At 40.6% G+C, this 16,079-nt stretch overlaps 1 protein-coding gene across 4 annotated transcripts; it reads left to right on the plus strand.

Moving 5' to 3' along the window:
• The first annotated feature begins 5,921 nt into the window (after positions 1–5,921).
• On the plus strand, positions 5,922–15,197 carry LOC100845190 (SUPPRESSOR OF ABI3-5). Of its 4 annotated transcripts, none has more exons than XM_010233706.3 (17): positions 5,923–6,174; positions 7,570–7,698; positions 7,895–7,935; positions 8,126–8,311; positions 8,429–8,846; positions 8,927–8,998; positions 9,086–9,178; positions 9,268–9,347; positions 10,339–10,480; positions 11,405–11,489; positions 11,565–11,656; positions 11,734–11,802; positions 11,880–12,050; positions 12,477–12,645; positions 12,742–13,683; positions 14,019–14,209; positions 14,793–15,197. In XM_010233706.3, exons 2-17 carry the CDS (start codon positions 7,651–7,653, stop codon positions 14,970–14,972), a joined length of 2,979 nt encoding a protein of 992 aa, XP_010232008.1. In that variant the 5' UTR covers positions 5,923–6,174; positions 7,570–7,650; the 3' UTR covers positions 14,973–15,197. The 4 variants fall into 4 exon arrangements, with proteins under 4 accessions (XP_024314687.1, XP_010232008.1, XP_003569330.2 ...); XM_003569282.4 differs by having other exon boundaries at positions 8,150–8,311; XM_024458919.1 differs by lacking the exon at positions 14,793–15,197 and having other exon boundaries at positions 5,922–6,174; positions 13,975–14,106.
• Positions 15,198–16,079: the final 882 nt, after the last annotated feature.

Raw genomic sequence — 16,079 nt, forward strand, 5'->3', positions numbered from 1 at the left:
CTAGCGTCATCACTGACGCAGAGCCCAAATATTGTGTATGGTTTTACGGATGCTAAGACCGTTAAAAGATCAGATTTGATAAATTCAGTCCATGTCGTCCCTGCTAATAATGCTAGGATGGTCCAATTTTTTTTTTAAGGTGCATGCACATCATGGCTCTTGCTCGCGTGGGCACGTGAATTTTGCGGTGCGTTTTTCGCAGGTGCACGCAGCGCAGCGACACAGGATTTTTTCGTGGGAAAGTAATTAAGTTGCTTTCGGCTTGACACTGCACGCATGCAGTACGAGTTTCGTCTTTGATTACTTTTTTCTTCTCAAAAGTGAAAGGAAAAACCAGAGAATTTTCTACGCGACGACGTGGGAAGAGAGAGACGCCTTTGATCCGCAGTTCTCTTCTCGTGGCTGCAGTTTCGTTACGCCGCCGTACCTATCAACCATGCAACATTGGGGCATTGGGCAGGGTAGGCAGCGAGTCTTGACCCGTGCGTGCCTGACCTTTGACGCGAACTTTTCTTATGGGCGCCTTGTGCGCCAAGCCAACATCGGAATCGGGCGCCACTCTCGTCTCAGCTTATCTTGACCGCTGAATGGACGGATGGATCTCCATAATTTGCAGTTACGGTTCAATGCTTTTCTCTTGTTGGTGAGGGGAGCCGTTTTGTTGCTCGTATACATGAATAAAATTTCAATAAATGTGCATGCATGGTTACAATTGATCTTACAAAACATAGCCATATCCGACTCATTGAAAGCCTCTTTGATTAGTAGGATTATGAAGATAGAAAAAGAATACACGAATAAAATTTTACAAAAATGTGCAATTAGATTACATAAAGTTTTGTAAAAATGAACTTTTGGTCCGATTCACAAGAATAGGAAAAAACAAGTAGCATACACATTAAAAAGTCAAACCACACATTGATAAGAAATATTTGTTTTTTTTTACATTTTAGTAAGCTCAGAAAAGAAGACTTAAAACTTGTGGCGGACAAAATTATTAAGAGAGTGGCAGGTGAAGGGGTAAATGACTGATTTTAATCAGATCTCACCTCACCAGCATACCTATTTACCTTCTCCCTATCACCAAATTCCCTTCTGGGCGATTCGTGCAATTAATTATGAAATGGCTCGGTGTCTATGCGATAATCATGCTGTTCGTGCAATTAATTCTGAAATGGCTCGGTGTCTATGCGATAATCATGCTGGACATTTCAAGTATCATCTTGCTCACTACGACTTGGTCAGTATAAAGAAATAATTTGGAGGGCTAGGTATCCACAATTCTCTCTCTCTCTCCCTCTCTCTCATGGGCATAAATTTTTTAAGTAGGTCTATGAAGATAGTATTATTTGTTGCATTCCACCTCACATACGTTGTCTTCAAATTTAGCAGTGTATCCCCTGTCTTTATTCCTGTTGTATGCTCTATAAGAATTCCTCCCAGGGTGGAAATCTTCTTGTGGCTATATATTCATAAAAAGTCACTCGCTAGAGATAATCTTCATAAGAGACAACATGTAGATGGTTTATCATGTTTAATGTGCTATGATCCTGATATTCAGCACATTTGCTTTTCCATTGTGATGTTGTGAATATAACATGGCTGGATATATTCAACATGATTAATCGTTCAATTGGTACTAACTATGAATATGTGCCAGCTTACTGCTAAGCCCTACGAAATTTGGAGTTATCAACATGTTACCTGCAACAATCATGGCGTATGTAATTTTTTTAGTCCATAGCAATGTACTCCTACATGTGTTCGCTAGTATGTATCTATATCTATATTATATAATCTATAAAGTTAATCTACTAAGGTGCACTTCATGTTTGCAAGCTACACACACAAGGTTTCCACGTCACTATCCACCTCACCATCCACATCATGCATCATGCAACACATAAGCAATTTTATTTTGGTGGCATCTTTTGCAATTCAATCTTTTAGCACATATAAGATTTAATTTCATCAAAATATTTCACCAAATACCCATATCTTCTTGATATGTATGCCGATCTTTCTAAGAATTGTGAATATTTAGGTTACCGTAGCTTTTGTTTTTTTATTTCCCTGAAATAGTTAATGTTCATGTACATGAAAATTGCTCCTATTATTTTAGTGCATATGTGTTTTGGATGATAAAGTCTACATTTATTTTTCTTTTGCATTTGATCATTTTATTATCATTCGTTCGTATTATGTGCAAATATGCAAAATTATCCGCAACAATGCGCGGGGAATGACCTAGTATATACTCCCTCCGTTCCTTAAATTAGGGCGTATATTGTTTTCTTTTACCAAGCCTTTGACCAAGATTTAGACTATTAATATATATTTTTTGTGAAATAAAATTGATACCGTTGGATACGTGTTCCAAAGTACTTCTTTGTGATTATGATTTATATCGTATATATAAGTCACACGTTGATGAAGTAATCTTTGGTCAAACGATCGGTCAAAGGAAACAATATAGGTCTTGGGGAGAGGGGAGCTTCGGGAGGAGAGGGAGAGAGAACCAGGTTGGGGAGATGGAGTGCGTGGCTGAATCAAGGGAGATAGAGAGAATCAGGGGATGGTGTTTTTGGTAAAAAAAAAATCAGGGGATGGTGCGGGCATGGGATAGAGGAGAGAGAGATGAGTGAAGAGGAAGAGGAGGAGGTGTGCGGCTGCTGGAGACTTGGAGAGGAGGAGGGTGTGGTTACCTGGTGGGTGGGGGATTTTTATACGGCTCCCTCCAAACCCTAAGGTTGGGACCGGACTGGGCCAAAATGGCTTTTTTGGGCCAGCGTTAGTGACGGGCTCTATCCTAAAACCCGCCAATGATGAGTGTTATAATATTATTTTTAATTTTTTGTATAATATACATGGATTATATATAACTAATTTGGCCTATAAGTTTATGATTAGGGTCTACTTTGTGTGAAAATTACATAGAGGTCATTTTGAATCATACAAATTGTACTTTCCATGTAAATGGATACATTATCACGAACCATGCCATGTAAATACGCGTAACTTTGGTCATTTGGCTTGAAACACATAAACATTCATACCTGATAGTCCATTATGTAAACAACTTTTTTGAACAATTGTCAAAATTCAAGTTTATCATTTTTCATGTCAAATAGTATACATAAGAGGACTCCATGCCAAAGAATGGACATTTTTTATATTTTCTTAATATTGTTTGACTTTTCTAAAGATGGGGTGAAAGTTCTCCACACATCTTTTCATAGCAAGCTGTTGAATATTTCAAAAAACTTTATGAATCTTATATATAGTACTTACTTGGGTACCTTAAAATGATTTTTGGATTTTTTAGAACAAACTATCACAGACTTGTAGTTCAAATTTGAATTACTTTTGCAAAATCACTACAAATGCATTTAAATGGAAAAAAAAGTATCTAGAAAGCTAGAAAATTCAAAATCTTTGGACATTAGCATTGAAACATGTTCTAGTTTGTTTGAAAATTGGATAAGTGCCATTTGGAACAATATTATGCGCACTTGCTTCACAAAATACCTCATTTTTTGCATTTCAAAAATGGAAAATCATTTTTTAACCAAAAATTTGTAAACCTCTTTGCCAATATTGTTTTTCATGACACATACAGTGTTGTGCAAAAAATGGATACATTATCATGAACTGTGGCATAGAAATGGACAAGATTTGGTCATTTGGCTTAAAACCTAAAATTCAACTATGGGAAATAAAAGAGTGTACTACGTATGTATTTTTTCAAATGTTACCGTATGATTATTATTCCACTATGTTAAGCAGAAAAAAATAAGACTTTAGCAAAAAAAGAATCACATTTTTTTATAAATTAGTTATGATTTTTTTCAATCTTCAAAGGTCTCCAGGGGTCATCAGTGGCGGGCCCAGATGTAAAACCCACCACTGATGTGTGTTTTTGTGATTTTTGTAATTTTTCATATTTGGCCGTTAGTGGCGGGCTTTCCGGGCCCGTCACTAATGAGAGTTCATCAGTGTGTGGTACGCGGTCATCAGTGACAGGTGTTGTGCGCCCTCCACTGATGAGGGGACATCAGTGACGGGTGTTATGCGCCCGTTACTGATGAGGTTCATCAGTGGCGGGTAGGGAAGGCCGTCACTTATATTGCGTTTTGTAGTAGTGACTGTTGAGTTGATATGTCAAGTATTGAGTATTTGAGTTCACGCGACAAGGAACGCATCTTCGTAGCATAATTGTGATTTGGTTCTAAAAAACCTAGATCCCCTTGAAATCTTGAACCTTCATCTAGACAACACGCTACATTGGAAACTGTTTGATTCAACATGGTCGGCTTGCGTAGACTGAGTTGATCCTAGATCGAGTTATTCACGCAGCACAATAAGTCTAATCGGCAAATCGAGGAGAGAACGAGAGGACGATCTGTTTTATATGAGCGCGTGACTTACTTGGATGGAGCAAAACTGGCGAGAATAGGTCTTCCCTACGGCGGGAGGCGTACCACCACGGATTAGCATCGGGAACAGCTGCCGTTGCTCCTCAGCAAGAGAAAAGGTGCGGCCTGTTGAGAATATAAATATATTGCTTAGCCTCTTTCTATTAGTTCGGACTTTTGGTTCAATTGGCTTGCGCATCAATCCAATATGGTATCAGAGCCAAGAAGTCTTAAATTCAAGACCCTGCTCACGCAGTATTAAAAAAAAAGATTCTGCGGCCTACACCGAACCCACACTAGGGACTAAAATAGCCTAGACGTGAGGGGGAGTGTTGAGAATATAAATATATTGCCTAGTCTCTTTCCATTTGTTCGGACTTTTGGTTCAATTGGCTAGCGCATCAATCCAATACGGTCCACTGCAGGTGGACCGCCGTGGATGAGCCTCGGCAACAGCCGCCGTTGCTCCTCCGCAACTGCCGCCCTATGTATCGCCGGTGCTTGCCGGCAAGCAAGCCTCCTAGTTGCGTGTCGAAGCGCCTCCATCGCCATGGCCATCGATCGCCTCGATTCTTCACCGGAGATAGATTTACATTTTGGCTAAAAATCACATGCTACTTATGCTGCGCTGGGCCATGACAAGAGGGGCGATGGCCTGGGCCTGGTCAATATGGGGCCCCATAACGTAAAGTAAAAATATAACGAGTCCGAGAGGGAGGCCCAACAGAAATGCAAGCCTAGTATCGGCGATTTGTTTTCGGAGTAAATTGCAAAAAACCACCACATTAGAGGCTAGGGTTTCACATAGGTACCAGTTTTCGTTTTAGTTGCAAAAAATCACCGGATTAGCGTAATCTCTCGCTCGCTTGCGTCTAAACCCGTTTCTGACAGGTATGGCCCACTGTCGGGCCAGCGTGGTCTCTTTCTTTGCTCCGGCGAGGATGTCGAGCTCGAGCAGCCTCCTCCCTGCTGTGTTGCGCGCCGCTTGTGTTGCTGCTGCTCCCGCGCACCGCAGCTCGCCTGCACGCCCCCGCGCTCTGCTACGCACCGCTGCGCCGCATGCTTGCCGCGCGTCGCTCGTGTCATTGCTTGCCCACGAGCTGCTGCTCCGCGCGGCTCTCCGACGGCCATAGCAGTGTGCCACGGTGGGCGCCACATTGGCCTGACCGATGGACCCGCCTCGTTATAAACGGGCTTAGACGCTAGCGAGCGAGGGGTTACGCTAATCCGATGGTTTTTTGCAAGTAAAACGAAAACTGATATCTACGTGAAACCATATCCCCTAATGTGGTGGGTTTTTTTAATTTACTCTTTGTTTTCATGGCCCAACAGCACCGTCTCATTCTCCTGTCCCAGTAGTGGCGCTTCTGTTCTTACTCTTTGTTTTCGTAGCCCAACAGCACCGTCTCATTCTCCTGGCCCAGCAGTGGCGCTTCTGTTCCGGATTGGATCGCTCCTGGCCGAGCAGCGTCTCTTCCGAAGAAAATAAAGAAGGAGCGAATCCCCTCTTCCTTCCGTAAAAAAAAAAGAATCCCCTCTTCCTCTGCAAACTCGAGTAGACGGTCCCGCACGCTTTCGGTCCATGTCCAAGCCCTAGCGGCCGCCCCCCTCCTCCACTCCACATCGCCTCCACTCGATTCCACCCGCTTCTCTCCCCTGCCTTGCGCGCATCGCAACTCGCAGACCCTAGCTAGGGTTTCGTCTCACCGCGGCTTCTCTAGGTTGGCTCCCCGCGCTTCTGTCGCGCCGGAATCAATAGGTAATTCCGGTGTTAGGGCCTGGGTTTTCTTGCCAGCTCGATAGTTCCCCCGGGGGCGAAAATCCTAGTAGGATTAGATTGTTGTGACCTCCATGTACGGTTTTGTGATAATTCGTGTATCATTGTTCCAACACTCCAGTTTCAACAATTCTGAAGGTTTAGACTTTAGATTAGGTGCCTGCTGTCTCCCTGAGACAGATCTTCTATTTGTTGTGCTCTGATTTGGCTCGTCCTTCTTTCCTGTGTGTAAATTTGAACAAAGAATAATTCGGAACCTTTTATTGCTTAGCCTTTGTTATACTTGCTGTAAAGTGTCAAGTATGTAGTTGGTTCACACATTATGTGTTATTGACCGATTGACTCAGAAGCCACTCCAATGGTAGCCTTGCTACTCCCTCCGACCGGAATTACTTGTCGAAATATTACATGTATCTAGACGCTTTTTACACATAGAGACATCCGTATTTGGTCAAATTTGAGACAAGTAATACCGATCGGAGGGAGTATAAGAATTGCTCACACTTACATCAAACATCTGAAGGCAAATGGTTTGGTGTTCAACTTGCCTTTACTCGCCACTGACTTGTCAGCCTAGCCTTCTTACTTTCTTAATATGAAGCAGGTTGGTTGTGTCCTGATGGATCTCTTATATTGTTCTTTAATGTTGAGTGATTGGTGGTATGCTGCACCTAGAGTGATACGCCTAGACTTCTCCACTCGCAGGGCAGGAAACCAAATGCAAAGTCATATGAGTGATACGCTGGAACTGTCTAGTTAAGTCGATGAATTAGGTTTATTCTCCCATTGCATGCTCTAACTAAAACTGATTAATATCAGCTTTTTGTTTTGCGATGTGTTTTGCAACCGATGATGTCTTATTACTAGCAACAGTGTAGAAACAGACCCACCCTGTATTAGGCTTAGTCTTCAGTGGGAGCAAGCCAAATGAGCTTGCCCACAATTTTCTCATGTGTAGAATTATTATTATAAACTAACTCCCTGCCTTATTACGGTGAAGCTTGCCGTTGTTGTAGTCGTGCTGCTAAATTCATGCCCTCGATTCGCAAGATGCATATGCATTTTGTTTTTCCCTTCCTAAGCATTAGCCCCATTCCGAATGTAAGAATTCCATCAGAATTCTTGACAAATTGTTCTCTCCTGCATAATTCCTACATTCCAAACAGGGGGACTACAAACTTTAGTACCATAAGAAGTAACTTGAGATTTGAGATATGGGATATCTAGCAGCAACAAAGTGTTCGTGGGATTGATCACACAGCTTGAACTTGAGATGATTTTAGTACTTTTGGTTCATTCCAAAGTTCCAGTGAGGTGTGGCCATATGGTGGTTTCCTTGTTCGCACTTAACTGTATAGTGTCATGCTTCTGTTACAGGATACACCAAAAGGTACCTACACCCCAAAATTTGAAAGATACCAAGAATTTGAAGGAAAACACCAGTGCTGAATTCTGGAGATGGACCGTGGGCGTTATGCTCCACAGCATGGATGGGAGAACAACAGTGTAATTGCAGCCCTTTCCTTTATTAACTACCAAGGATGCTGAAGATAGCAGATCTATCAGCCATGTGGTTGCCTTCCGTGTAACCAGCATTATGTTGTAAAGAAATTCAAGAAGCGGCCATTGCTTAAATGGAATGGATTTACCTGCCTGTTCGTAGACTTTGTTGCTGACTCGACTTATTCTGTTGAATCTACAGGCAGCCGATGGGTATGGTGTCATTAATGAGCCTGACTTTAGGTTAGTCAATTTTTTCACGTTATTCATAATTACTGCTGTTTTTTTATACTTCAGCTTGCTGTCGTTTCTATTCTTGGAGTAAATGCAATATTTTGACCATCTATTTTTGAGATGCTTTGTTCCTACCAACATTTTCATTTTAAAGTGCTTTGTCATATTACCATATTTCTACTGCTAACCTAATTTACAGGGCTGATGGATCCTACATTGGTAGGAGATATGTGGACGAAGGTTTTCCTAATGATCGAAGGGGTGCAATTTGTCATGATCTACATGATAGAAATATGTATCCACCACCACCCTCTGCTGGCACCATGTGGTCTCAGCCTCGAAGAAACTTTGATGAGGAATTTGCGACCGCCAAAGATTACAGAAGGCAATGATGAAAAAACATCATGAATTTGATTCTTACAAAGGGGTTGAAAGACTCTGAAATTATCATATTGCTGGAAACTATTGTATCTGGTAGTTATTTTTATTTTCATGTTGATAGGAACAAAAGGATTGGAAGTAGAGATCGTGGGGAGTTTGGTGCTGAGTTTGAAGACCGTTACCAGAGTTCTCACCAAAGCAGAGAGGACAGCTATGAAAGAGATCATCAGTATGGGCGTTACAGCTGTGATTCAGACTATGAAAGGGGCAGGAGAGATAGTAGTTGGAGAAGGCATGATTCGTTTGAGCATGACCGTGAAAGGAAAGGCTTAAGCCATGAAAGAGACGCAAGCCCTTATGGACGCCATAGCCGTTCTCGATCGCGTGGACGTGATGACCGATCAAGATCTCGGTCAAGATCAAGGTCTCCACGTGGCAAAAGTCGTAGTCGGAGCCAAAGAGATGGCTTTTATGATGATAATCGCTTTGACAGAAGAAGGGACCAAGACTGGGATGAAAGACGGCATGATGATTTAGTGGTGAGGATACACTTCTATTTTTCTTTTATGTTTCGAACTATGAACATATGAAGCTAATTTATTTGCATTAATACTTGCAGGCACCATCTGCGACTGTTGTTGTTAAGGGTCTGTCCCAGAAGACCAGTGAAGATGACCTATATCAGATTCTTGTACAAGTTCCTTGTCATACATCTGTTAAACTGGTTGAAAGTGTATTATCTCGTTGATTTTAATCATTTGGGTCTGGTCTCTTTTAGGCTGAGTGGGGTCCTCTTCGTAGTGTGCGCGTGATCAAGGAACGTACTTCTGGCATGTCTCGGGGATTTGCTTTTATTGACTTCCCTACTGTGGTACTAACCATACAAGTGTTCTGAGCTGTGACATCACCAATTTAGACAGTCATTTATTGTTATGCTCACACAAATTTGTGTGCCTACAGGAAGCTGCCCGCAAAATGATGGAAGGTACTGGAGACAATGGCCTCCTAATTGATGGTAGGCAGGTTTTTTTCATGTACAGGTACGTGTCCTTTTTTAGGATATGTTACTCTATCTGGCGCATCGTGTAGATTGTGTAACCTCAGATTTGCCTTTTAAACTACCAATTTTTTTAGTCAACTTTAATAAATGTTTTATGCAAGTCTAAGAATTGTCAAACTTGCAAAGTGGTAGAATCAGTAGTATGGACACCATTTTTGTTATAGTCCCATTAGAATTCATGGTTATGGAAACTGATCATCTTTTGTCCTGGAAGCATCATTGAAGTAATTCTCGCTGGAGCTTGCGAAGTGTCAAAATGTCAGATGGAGGAATCTTATTTCAGTTTCTTTGTGCACTACCTTTCTTAATCTTTTTCAGCTTGAAACGAAATGTCTGCTCATTAGCAATCTAATCTAATTGCCAAAGCCACATTGCATATCATGTTGGTGAAACTAAACAAGAGAAAATGATTTAAAAGTTTATTTGATGTCATATGACATCGGGCGTCTAATTGAAGTTAATATTAGATTTCAATAAATAATGAACTTGGAAGCAGTACTTATATGATAATTTGAGGAAAAGTAGAGCCAAGATCATTTGTATGTGAGGATGTTTCTGGTAGGTAACTAAGCCTGTCAAGTCAAATAAGTGTTGATAAAATTGAAATTTTTGGTTACTTGGTCATCTTTTTCTGATTCTGTTCTTTTACTCTTTTTGTCATGTATTGCAGAAAAGGACATATCAAGGAAATTGAATAGAGTGTCCACTTTAAATTGCTTGTGCAGAAGTGACCTTTTTGAGTCGTTATGTGTGTATATATATATATTCTATTGTCCAAAATAGAACATCAACTTTAAATTGCTTGTGCAAAAATGACGTTTTTGTGTCGTTATATATTCTATTATTCAAAGATATTTCTTGTCATATACCATATTCCTTCTTTTGCTTTACATTCAACCTTTGTGCTCGTGGCCATATTCATTTTCTATTGTTTGCAATGTAACTATTTCTGCCTCTTGTCGTAACTGCAGTAGTAAGCCAACTGGTGGGATGGTTGGTGATTCTCTTGGAGAAGAGCAGTTTACAAGACGCAGGACCATCACTGCACCATGTGATTGGATATGTACTATATGTGGCTGTATGAACTTTGCCCGCAGAACCTCCTGTTTTCAGGTATACTTTTACTATTGCATTACTATTGTATGGCAGTTCTTTATCCCAAGTTGCATTATTTTTATGCGTGTAAGAAATTTTATGTTTTTCCAAGAAAGTTGTAAGCAGGTACAACTCATGTTTAAGTTGTTCGTATTTTTTCTTCATGAATTGCCGACCTTTCAGTATTTTTTTACTAAAACATAAATAAGAGAAGTTTCTAGTTCGGACAAGTCGAACTGTGTGTATTGGATTGAACTGGGTATTGAACAAGATGAGTTCATATCCATGTGGGACTGGGAAGTATCTAAATATATAGTCCAGTATGTGCAACTGCAATGTGATTCTGGGTCGAAAAATCCAAATTCAATTGGATCATTGAATTGTCCAAATCTGAACAGTAGTTATATAACCTTATGTTTTGCCACTGCTTGCAGCTTTGCATGCTTGAGGGTGTTGTCGCATGGGTTTTAAAGCAAAATGTAAAACTAAAAAAGAGGAAAACTGTAGTTAGAAAGGAGGAAAACAGTAGTGTCCAGAAGGCTAGAACCTTATGTCATGGTAATATCTATGCCATGGTAGTGAGGGACCATTTCCCTATAGATGCATTACCGCTTCGCGCCATGCCAGTGTACATTCATGAGCATCATTTGAATATTTTTTGCATGCAGGATATTTTCTGAACATTAAGACTTGGGAAACCTAACTTTATAAATAAAACACTGTTTTCTTTAATCTGCCGGATCAGGCCCGGTTTCTGAAGTTCTGGCAGTGGCACCAATGTGATAAAGTCAACCAACTCAGTAAATTATGTGAATAATGCATCGTAAGGGCCTAATAAAGGATAAAAATAGCATTTGTTGGATAACTACTTGCATATTTGTAAGTTATGTGTTGCTCTTGCTTATTTTCCTAGTACATGCATGTTCACTTGTATTCTTGCAGTGCAATGAGCCACGTACGGACGATGCTCCACCAGCAGATGCAACATCCTCTACTCAACTGTTTGGGAAACGTGGATCTGAACAGGGCAAGTTTTGTGCCTTCATTGTGAAATTATGTGAAATTTGTAGTGCACTGCCTTATTATATGCTGTCATTTGCAGGTCCAACTCATGTATTAGTTGTTCGTGGTCTCGATGAAAATGCTGATGAGGAAATGCTTCGATATGAATTTGCTAAGCATGCACCAATAAAGGTGGGCAAAAGCTATTAACTCTTGCAACTATAATCATTTCCTTTCTGTGGAGTGAGTTACTTACCAATTCTCTGCAGGATATCCGGCTTGTTAGGGACAAATTTACTCATGTGTCTAGAGGTTTTGCATTCGTTCATTTTCATTCGGTAAGTACTACTTGGTCACTTAGTTTTGGTTTTCTGTGATGTCAGTTGTTCACAGTTTCTACATCCATCTGTGGTAGGTGGAAGATGCTACGAAAGCTCTTGAAGCAACGAATGGGATTAGACATGAGAAAAATGGTCAGGTGTTACGTGTAGCCTATGCTAAAAGCACACATGGACCTGTATCGGGGGTTTCACAGTCAAACAGCCTTGCCGCAGCTGCCATTGAGGCTGCATCATTTGCCCAGCAGGTCTGTTGCAGTAATGCAGTTTTTTTGACAGTTCATAAGCCATACTGCCTTACGGTTAAATCATTATTTTTTCTTTTGTACTCCTTATTTGCTATCTGTGTTTCAATATATAGATTGTCTTGGACATCAACATGGCCTAAAATACAAACGTTCAACTATTACGTTCTGCGGCATGTCATTAAGATTGAAAACAAAACATAATGGCACGGAAGTATGTTTTCTGAAAAATCTACCGATACAATTTCTATGTGATAACTGATAAGTCAAAATGCGTATATGTATCTAAATTTTTGGAAGTTACTGTACACATTCTAAAACTGCATCTAATTTGGAATCAGGGGAAGTAGTTTGCACTTCGGAGCACATATAATTTAGGCTGACTGTAGACATGTACTCATTGTTTACTTCCTTTACCTTTTGGATCAGTATGATGCAGTAGGTTGGGCCCCAAAAGAGTACAATGCCGAGGACAATCTGAATGGCAATTCAGAATTTCAAAAAGATGCTTCTGCTCCACAGTCAGGATTTGTTTGGGATGAAAAATCGGGTTACTACTTTGATTCTTCCTCTGGATTCTATTATGATGGAAATACTGGTAAGCATGGAAGTATACTATTACTGTGGCGGTCTTAGGTTCTTAGCCCATAAAAGGCTATACAGCTGAGTTCTGCTTTACTTGTTCTTGTTTCAGGCCTTTACTATGACAGTAATGTTGGAGTTTGGTATTCCTATGATCAAAAAAGTCAACAGTATGTTCCGTGCAATGAAAGCAACAGCAAGTCAACTGGGGACATGGCCAATGGAAGTCTGAAAATCTCAGAAAGTAATAGTACTAAAAAAGTGGTCATTTCTGCACCTGCAGCCACGGTTAAACAGAGTGAGAAAACTTCATTGCATGAGGCTGTTCAAGCTGCTGCCAATGCAGCACTGGCTGCCGAAAAGAAAGAAAAGGAGAAAGCAAAGGAGATTAAGTTGGCCTCAAAAACTAGTCTTTTAGCTAATAAGAAGAAGATGAACAATGTCCTTGCATTGTGGAAGCAGAGGAATCAAGAAGGTCAACCTGCACATGTTGCCCTTGATAACAAGGAACAATCCAGCTCCGTTGTTGATAAATTAAACAATTCAACCAGTGGGTTTGGATTCTCATTGAAAGCCAAGCTAAAGTCTGATTTTGGAAGTGCCAAGGATATGAACTTGACTGCTGGCCATAATTCTCTTGGTCGAGGAACTGCAGACACTCAAATGCTGGATTCTGACATTAAGCCTAGACCTGTCAGTAATAGTTTAGGAACAACAATTATGGGTGTCATAAGAGGTTCGGGCAGAGGAGCAATCAAGTCGGACACCACATTTCATGCATCATCTGATGTTGGTGCCAGTGATTCTTCCTCCACTATAATCGCAAGCACAAGTGGGTTATTGACAAATGCTGAGACACATACTGCTTCTACACCCTTCAAAACAGATTTATCCTCTCTAGGTTCCTATGCTTCATCTGGAGTTTCTGGGAGCGCTAAACGTCGGTTTTCCGAGGCACCAGGACAATCACAATACAGAGATCGTGCTGCAGAAAGGCGAAGTCTATATGGTTCATCTTCATCGCTTGGGAGTGATAATGGTGGATTGGATTCAAGTAAGAACTCACCATGACACCACATGCTATTACTTCCTTTTTTGCGATTCTCATGTTAACAGCCTAGATCGTGTTCATATTTTGCGATTCTCATGTTACAAACAATCTAACAACCTAGCTCGTGTTAGTTTTTTGAGATTCTCATTTACAGTTTTTGCTGATATTTAGTCCTGAATCATATAGAGGCTCAACTTGTTGTGAATGGGGATTTTAGTTGTCCCCACCTATTTGGATTTTGCATTTCTTGATCCCACACGACTATGCATGATAGGACCGATGTTTACCATTTAGGCTGTTGAAGATTTGTATTAATTTTCTGGAAATTCTTTGTTAAGCTGGTGACTACCCATCTCGAAAGGGTTCAAGTGAGATGGGATCAATGCCATTTCCTCCAGGGGTGGGTGAACGTTCTAGTGGTGAAATTGACGACAATGAAAATTATGAGGTGATCACTGCCGATAGAGCAATTGATGAAAACAATGTGGGCAATCGTATTCTACGCAATATGGGTTGGCAAGAAGGACTGGTATGTTCACTTCAAATATATTCTCAGTTTTTATTTTATGAGATGGCTTGCTGCAATTTCCTTTTTCAATTATCAATAATTGCTGCCTGCTTCTGACTACAAGTTTTTAATGCGTCCATGATATGTTGTCTTGTACATATGCGTCCATAAGATGATGTCTGTTTCCATGTCCATAATGTTTGTGTCTGATTAGTTTATTTCTTGAGTTTAATGGCAAATTGCTGAATCTGCTACTCCATCAGTTCCATATTAAGTGACTCAAATTTGACCAAATATGGATGTACCTATACCTAAAAAGCGTCTACATACATGTAATATTTCGGCACTTAATATGGGACGGAGGGAGTATAAGAATTAGAAACTACAATGAATTTTGTAGGTGAAGAAATTTCTAGTGGGCACAAATAGATAGGCAAATTCTAGTGGGCACAAATAGTTAATTACAAAGTTAGACTGCGGATGGATCAGTGTACCGTACCAATGTTTCCTACAGAGTGGAAGCTGCATGCCTCCGGCATTCCTTCTGATGCGAGTATGTATTGGTATGTTTTTTTTTCCTTGCAACTACTTTGCAAACACCCAGGGTCTGGGAAAGGATGGTAGTGGCATCAAGGAGCCGGTGCAGGCGAAGTCTGGCGACGTGAGAGCTGGGCTTGGTAGTCAGCAGAAGAAAGCTGATCCATCACTGGAGGCTCGAGCTGGTGATAGTTATAAAACCATCATTCAGAAGAAGGCCATTGCAAGATTCAGGGAGATGTCCTAACTGATATTCTTAATTCGCTGTTCTGTACATGTAGTTGGGCGACTCATTTTATTTGTCTTAGAACCTGTAAGATTGCACATTTTCATTGTTAAATTTCCGTCAGGTATTTCCAAATTTCTATTCCAGTCTTTGAGACAGCACCCACCTTTCTTTTTTGCCGAACTTTTCTGGCTGCAAAGTAAACCCCGAGTACCCAGATGAGATGTGTCATGTTGTTCATAACTAGTGCCTGACATGTTTGCGCCAGTTGTCACTTAATGGATTTGGTTGGATGCTTGAAATTTCCAAAGCAAGGGCATGGTTAGTTCATGGCCATGCTTGTCAACTTTTGCCATAGGTGTGGCAGCTCATTCATTACACATTTTCTTGTCCTACATGTCATACGCTTTTACCGAACTTATGTCCAATAATTTCTTTGGCACACTGTTTGTGGTTTGCTACACCCCCTGCAGGTGCCCTCCCACCACATACCATGTGTCTGCTAGGGTGCTTGCTCGCCTTTGTTTTTGAGTTTTCCACATTTGTTGGGAGTTCTTTTTTTTCACTTGTCATATTTGCCTTAGGTTCAGATTTCTCGGGGGTGGATGAAATTATGTTGCATGTGTTTGACCGGTCAACAGTTTAGGATGCTCAGAAGGATTATGTTTTATAGCATTAACAGATAAGGTCGTCAAATTGTTATGATAGTGCCCACATGAGCTTAATCTGACAGGGAGGATTGAGAACTACTGCCTATTTTTCATAATTCTTGTGGGCAAATTGATGTATCTATTCTAAAAAAAGCGTCTAAATACATGTAATATTTCAAAGAGAATTATGGAACGGAGGGAGTAGTTTTGACGTCATCACCAATGTACTTGTACATATACACGACAGACAGCTCCACCATCTGAACTTTTTTTTTCATAGTATGCGCAAGTTATTGAAGGACTACAAATCTTTCACCTTCTGAAGACAGAAACCAATGGTGCAGGCTAACAACAATAATAGACGACCATATAAACGAAATAACGTATATGCCACAAAAACAGTTGTTACACCATACTTCTACTGATAAAGAACAACCGACGAGTGCTTCTCTCCTGTTGGCATACTAGAATTTGCCTC

This window comes from Brachypodium distachyon, chromosome 2, assembly GCF_000005505.3.
Source record: "Brachypodium distachyon strain Bd21 chromosome 2, Brachypodium_distachyon_v3.0, whole genome shotgun sequence".
Classification (NCBI taxonomy): Eukaryota; Viridiplantae; Streptophyta; class Magnoliopsida; order Poales; family Poaceae; genus Brachypodium; species Brachypodium distachyon.

Excerpts from the sequence above, each read along its gene's own strand:
- LOC100845190 (XM_010233706.3), top strand. The coding sequence starts at position 7,651 with ATGGACCGTGGGCGTTATGCTCCACAGCATGGATGGGAGAACAACAGT. Across the intron at positions 7,699-7,894 it reads ATGGATGGGAGAACAACAGT|GCAGCCGATGGGTATGGTGT; the intron begins GTAATTGCAGCC and ends TTGAATCTACAG. Across the intron at positions 11,657-11,733 it reads CTAAGCATGCACCAATAAAG|GATATCCGGCTTGTTAGGGA; the intron begins GTGGGCAAAAGC and ends AATTCTCTGCAG.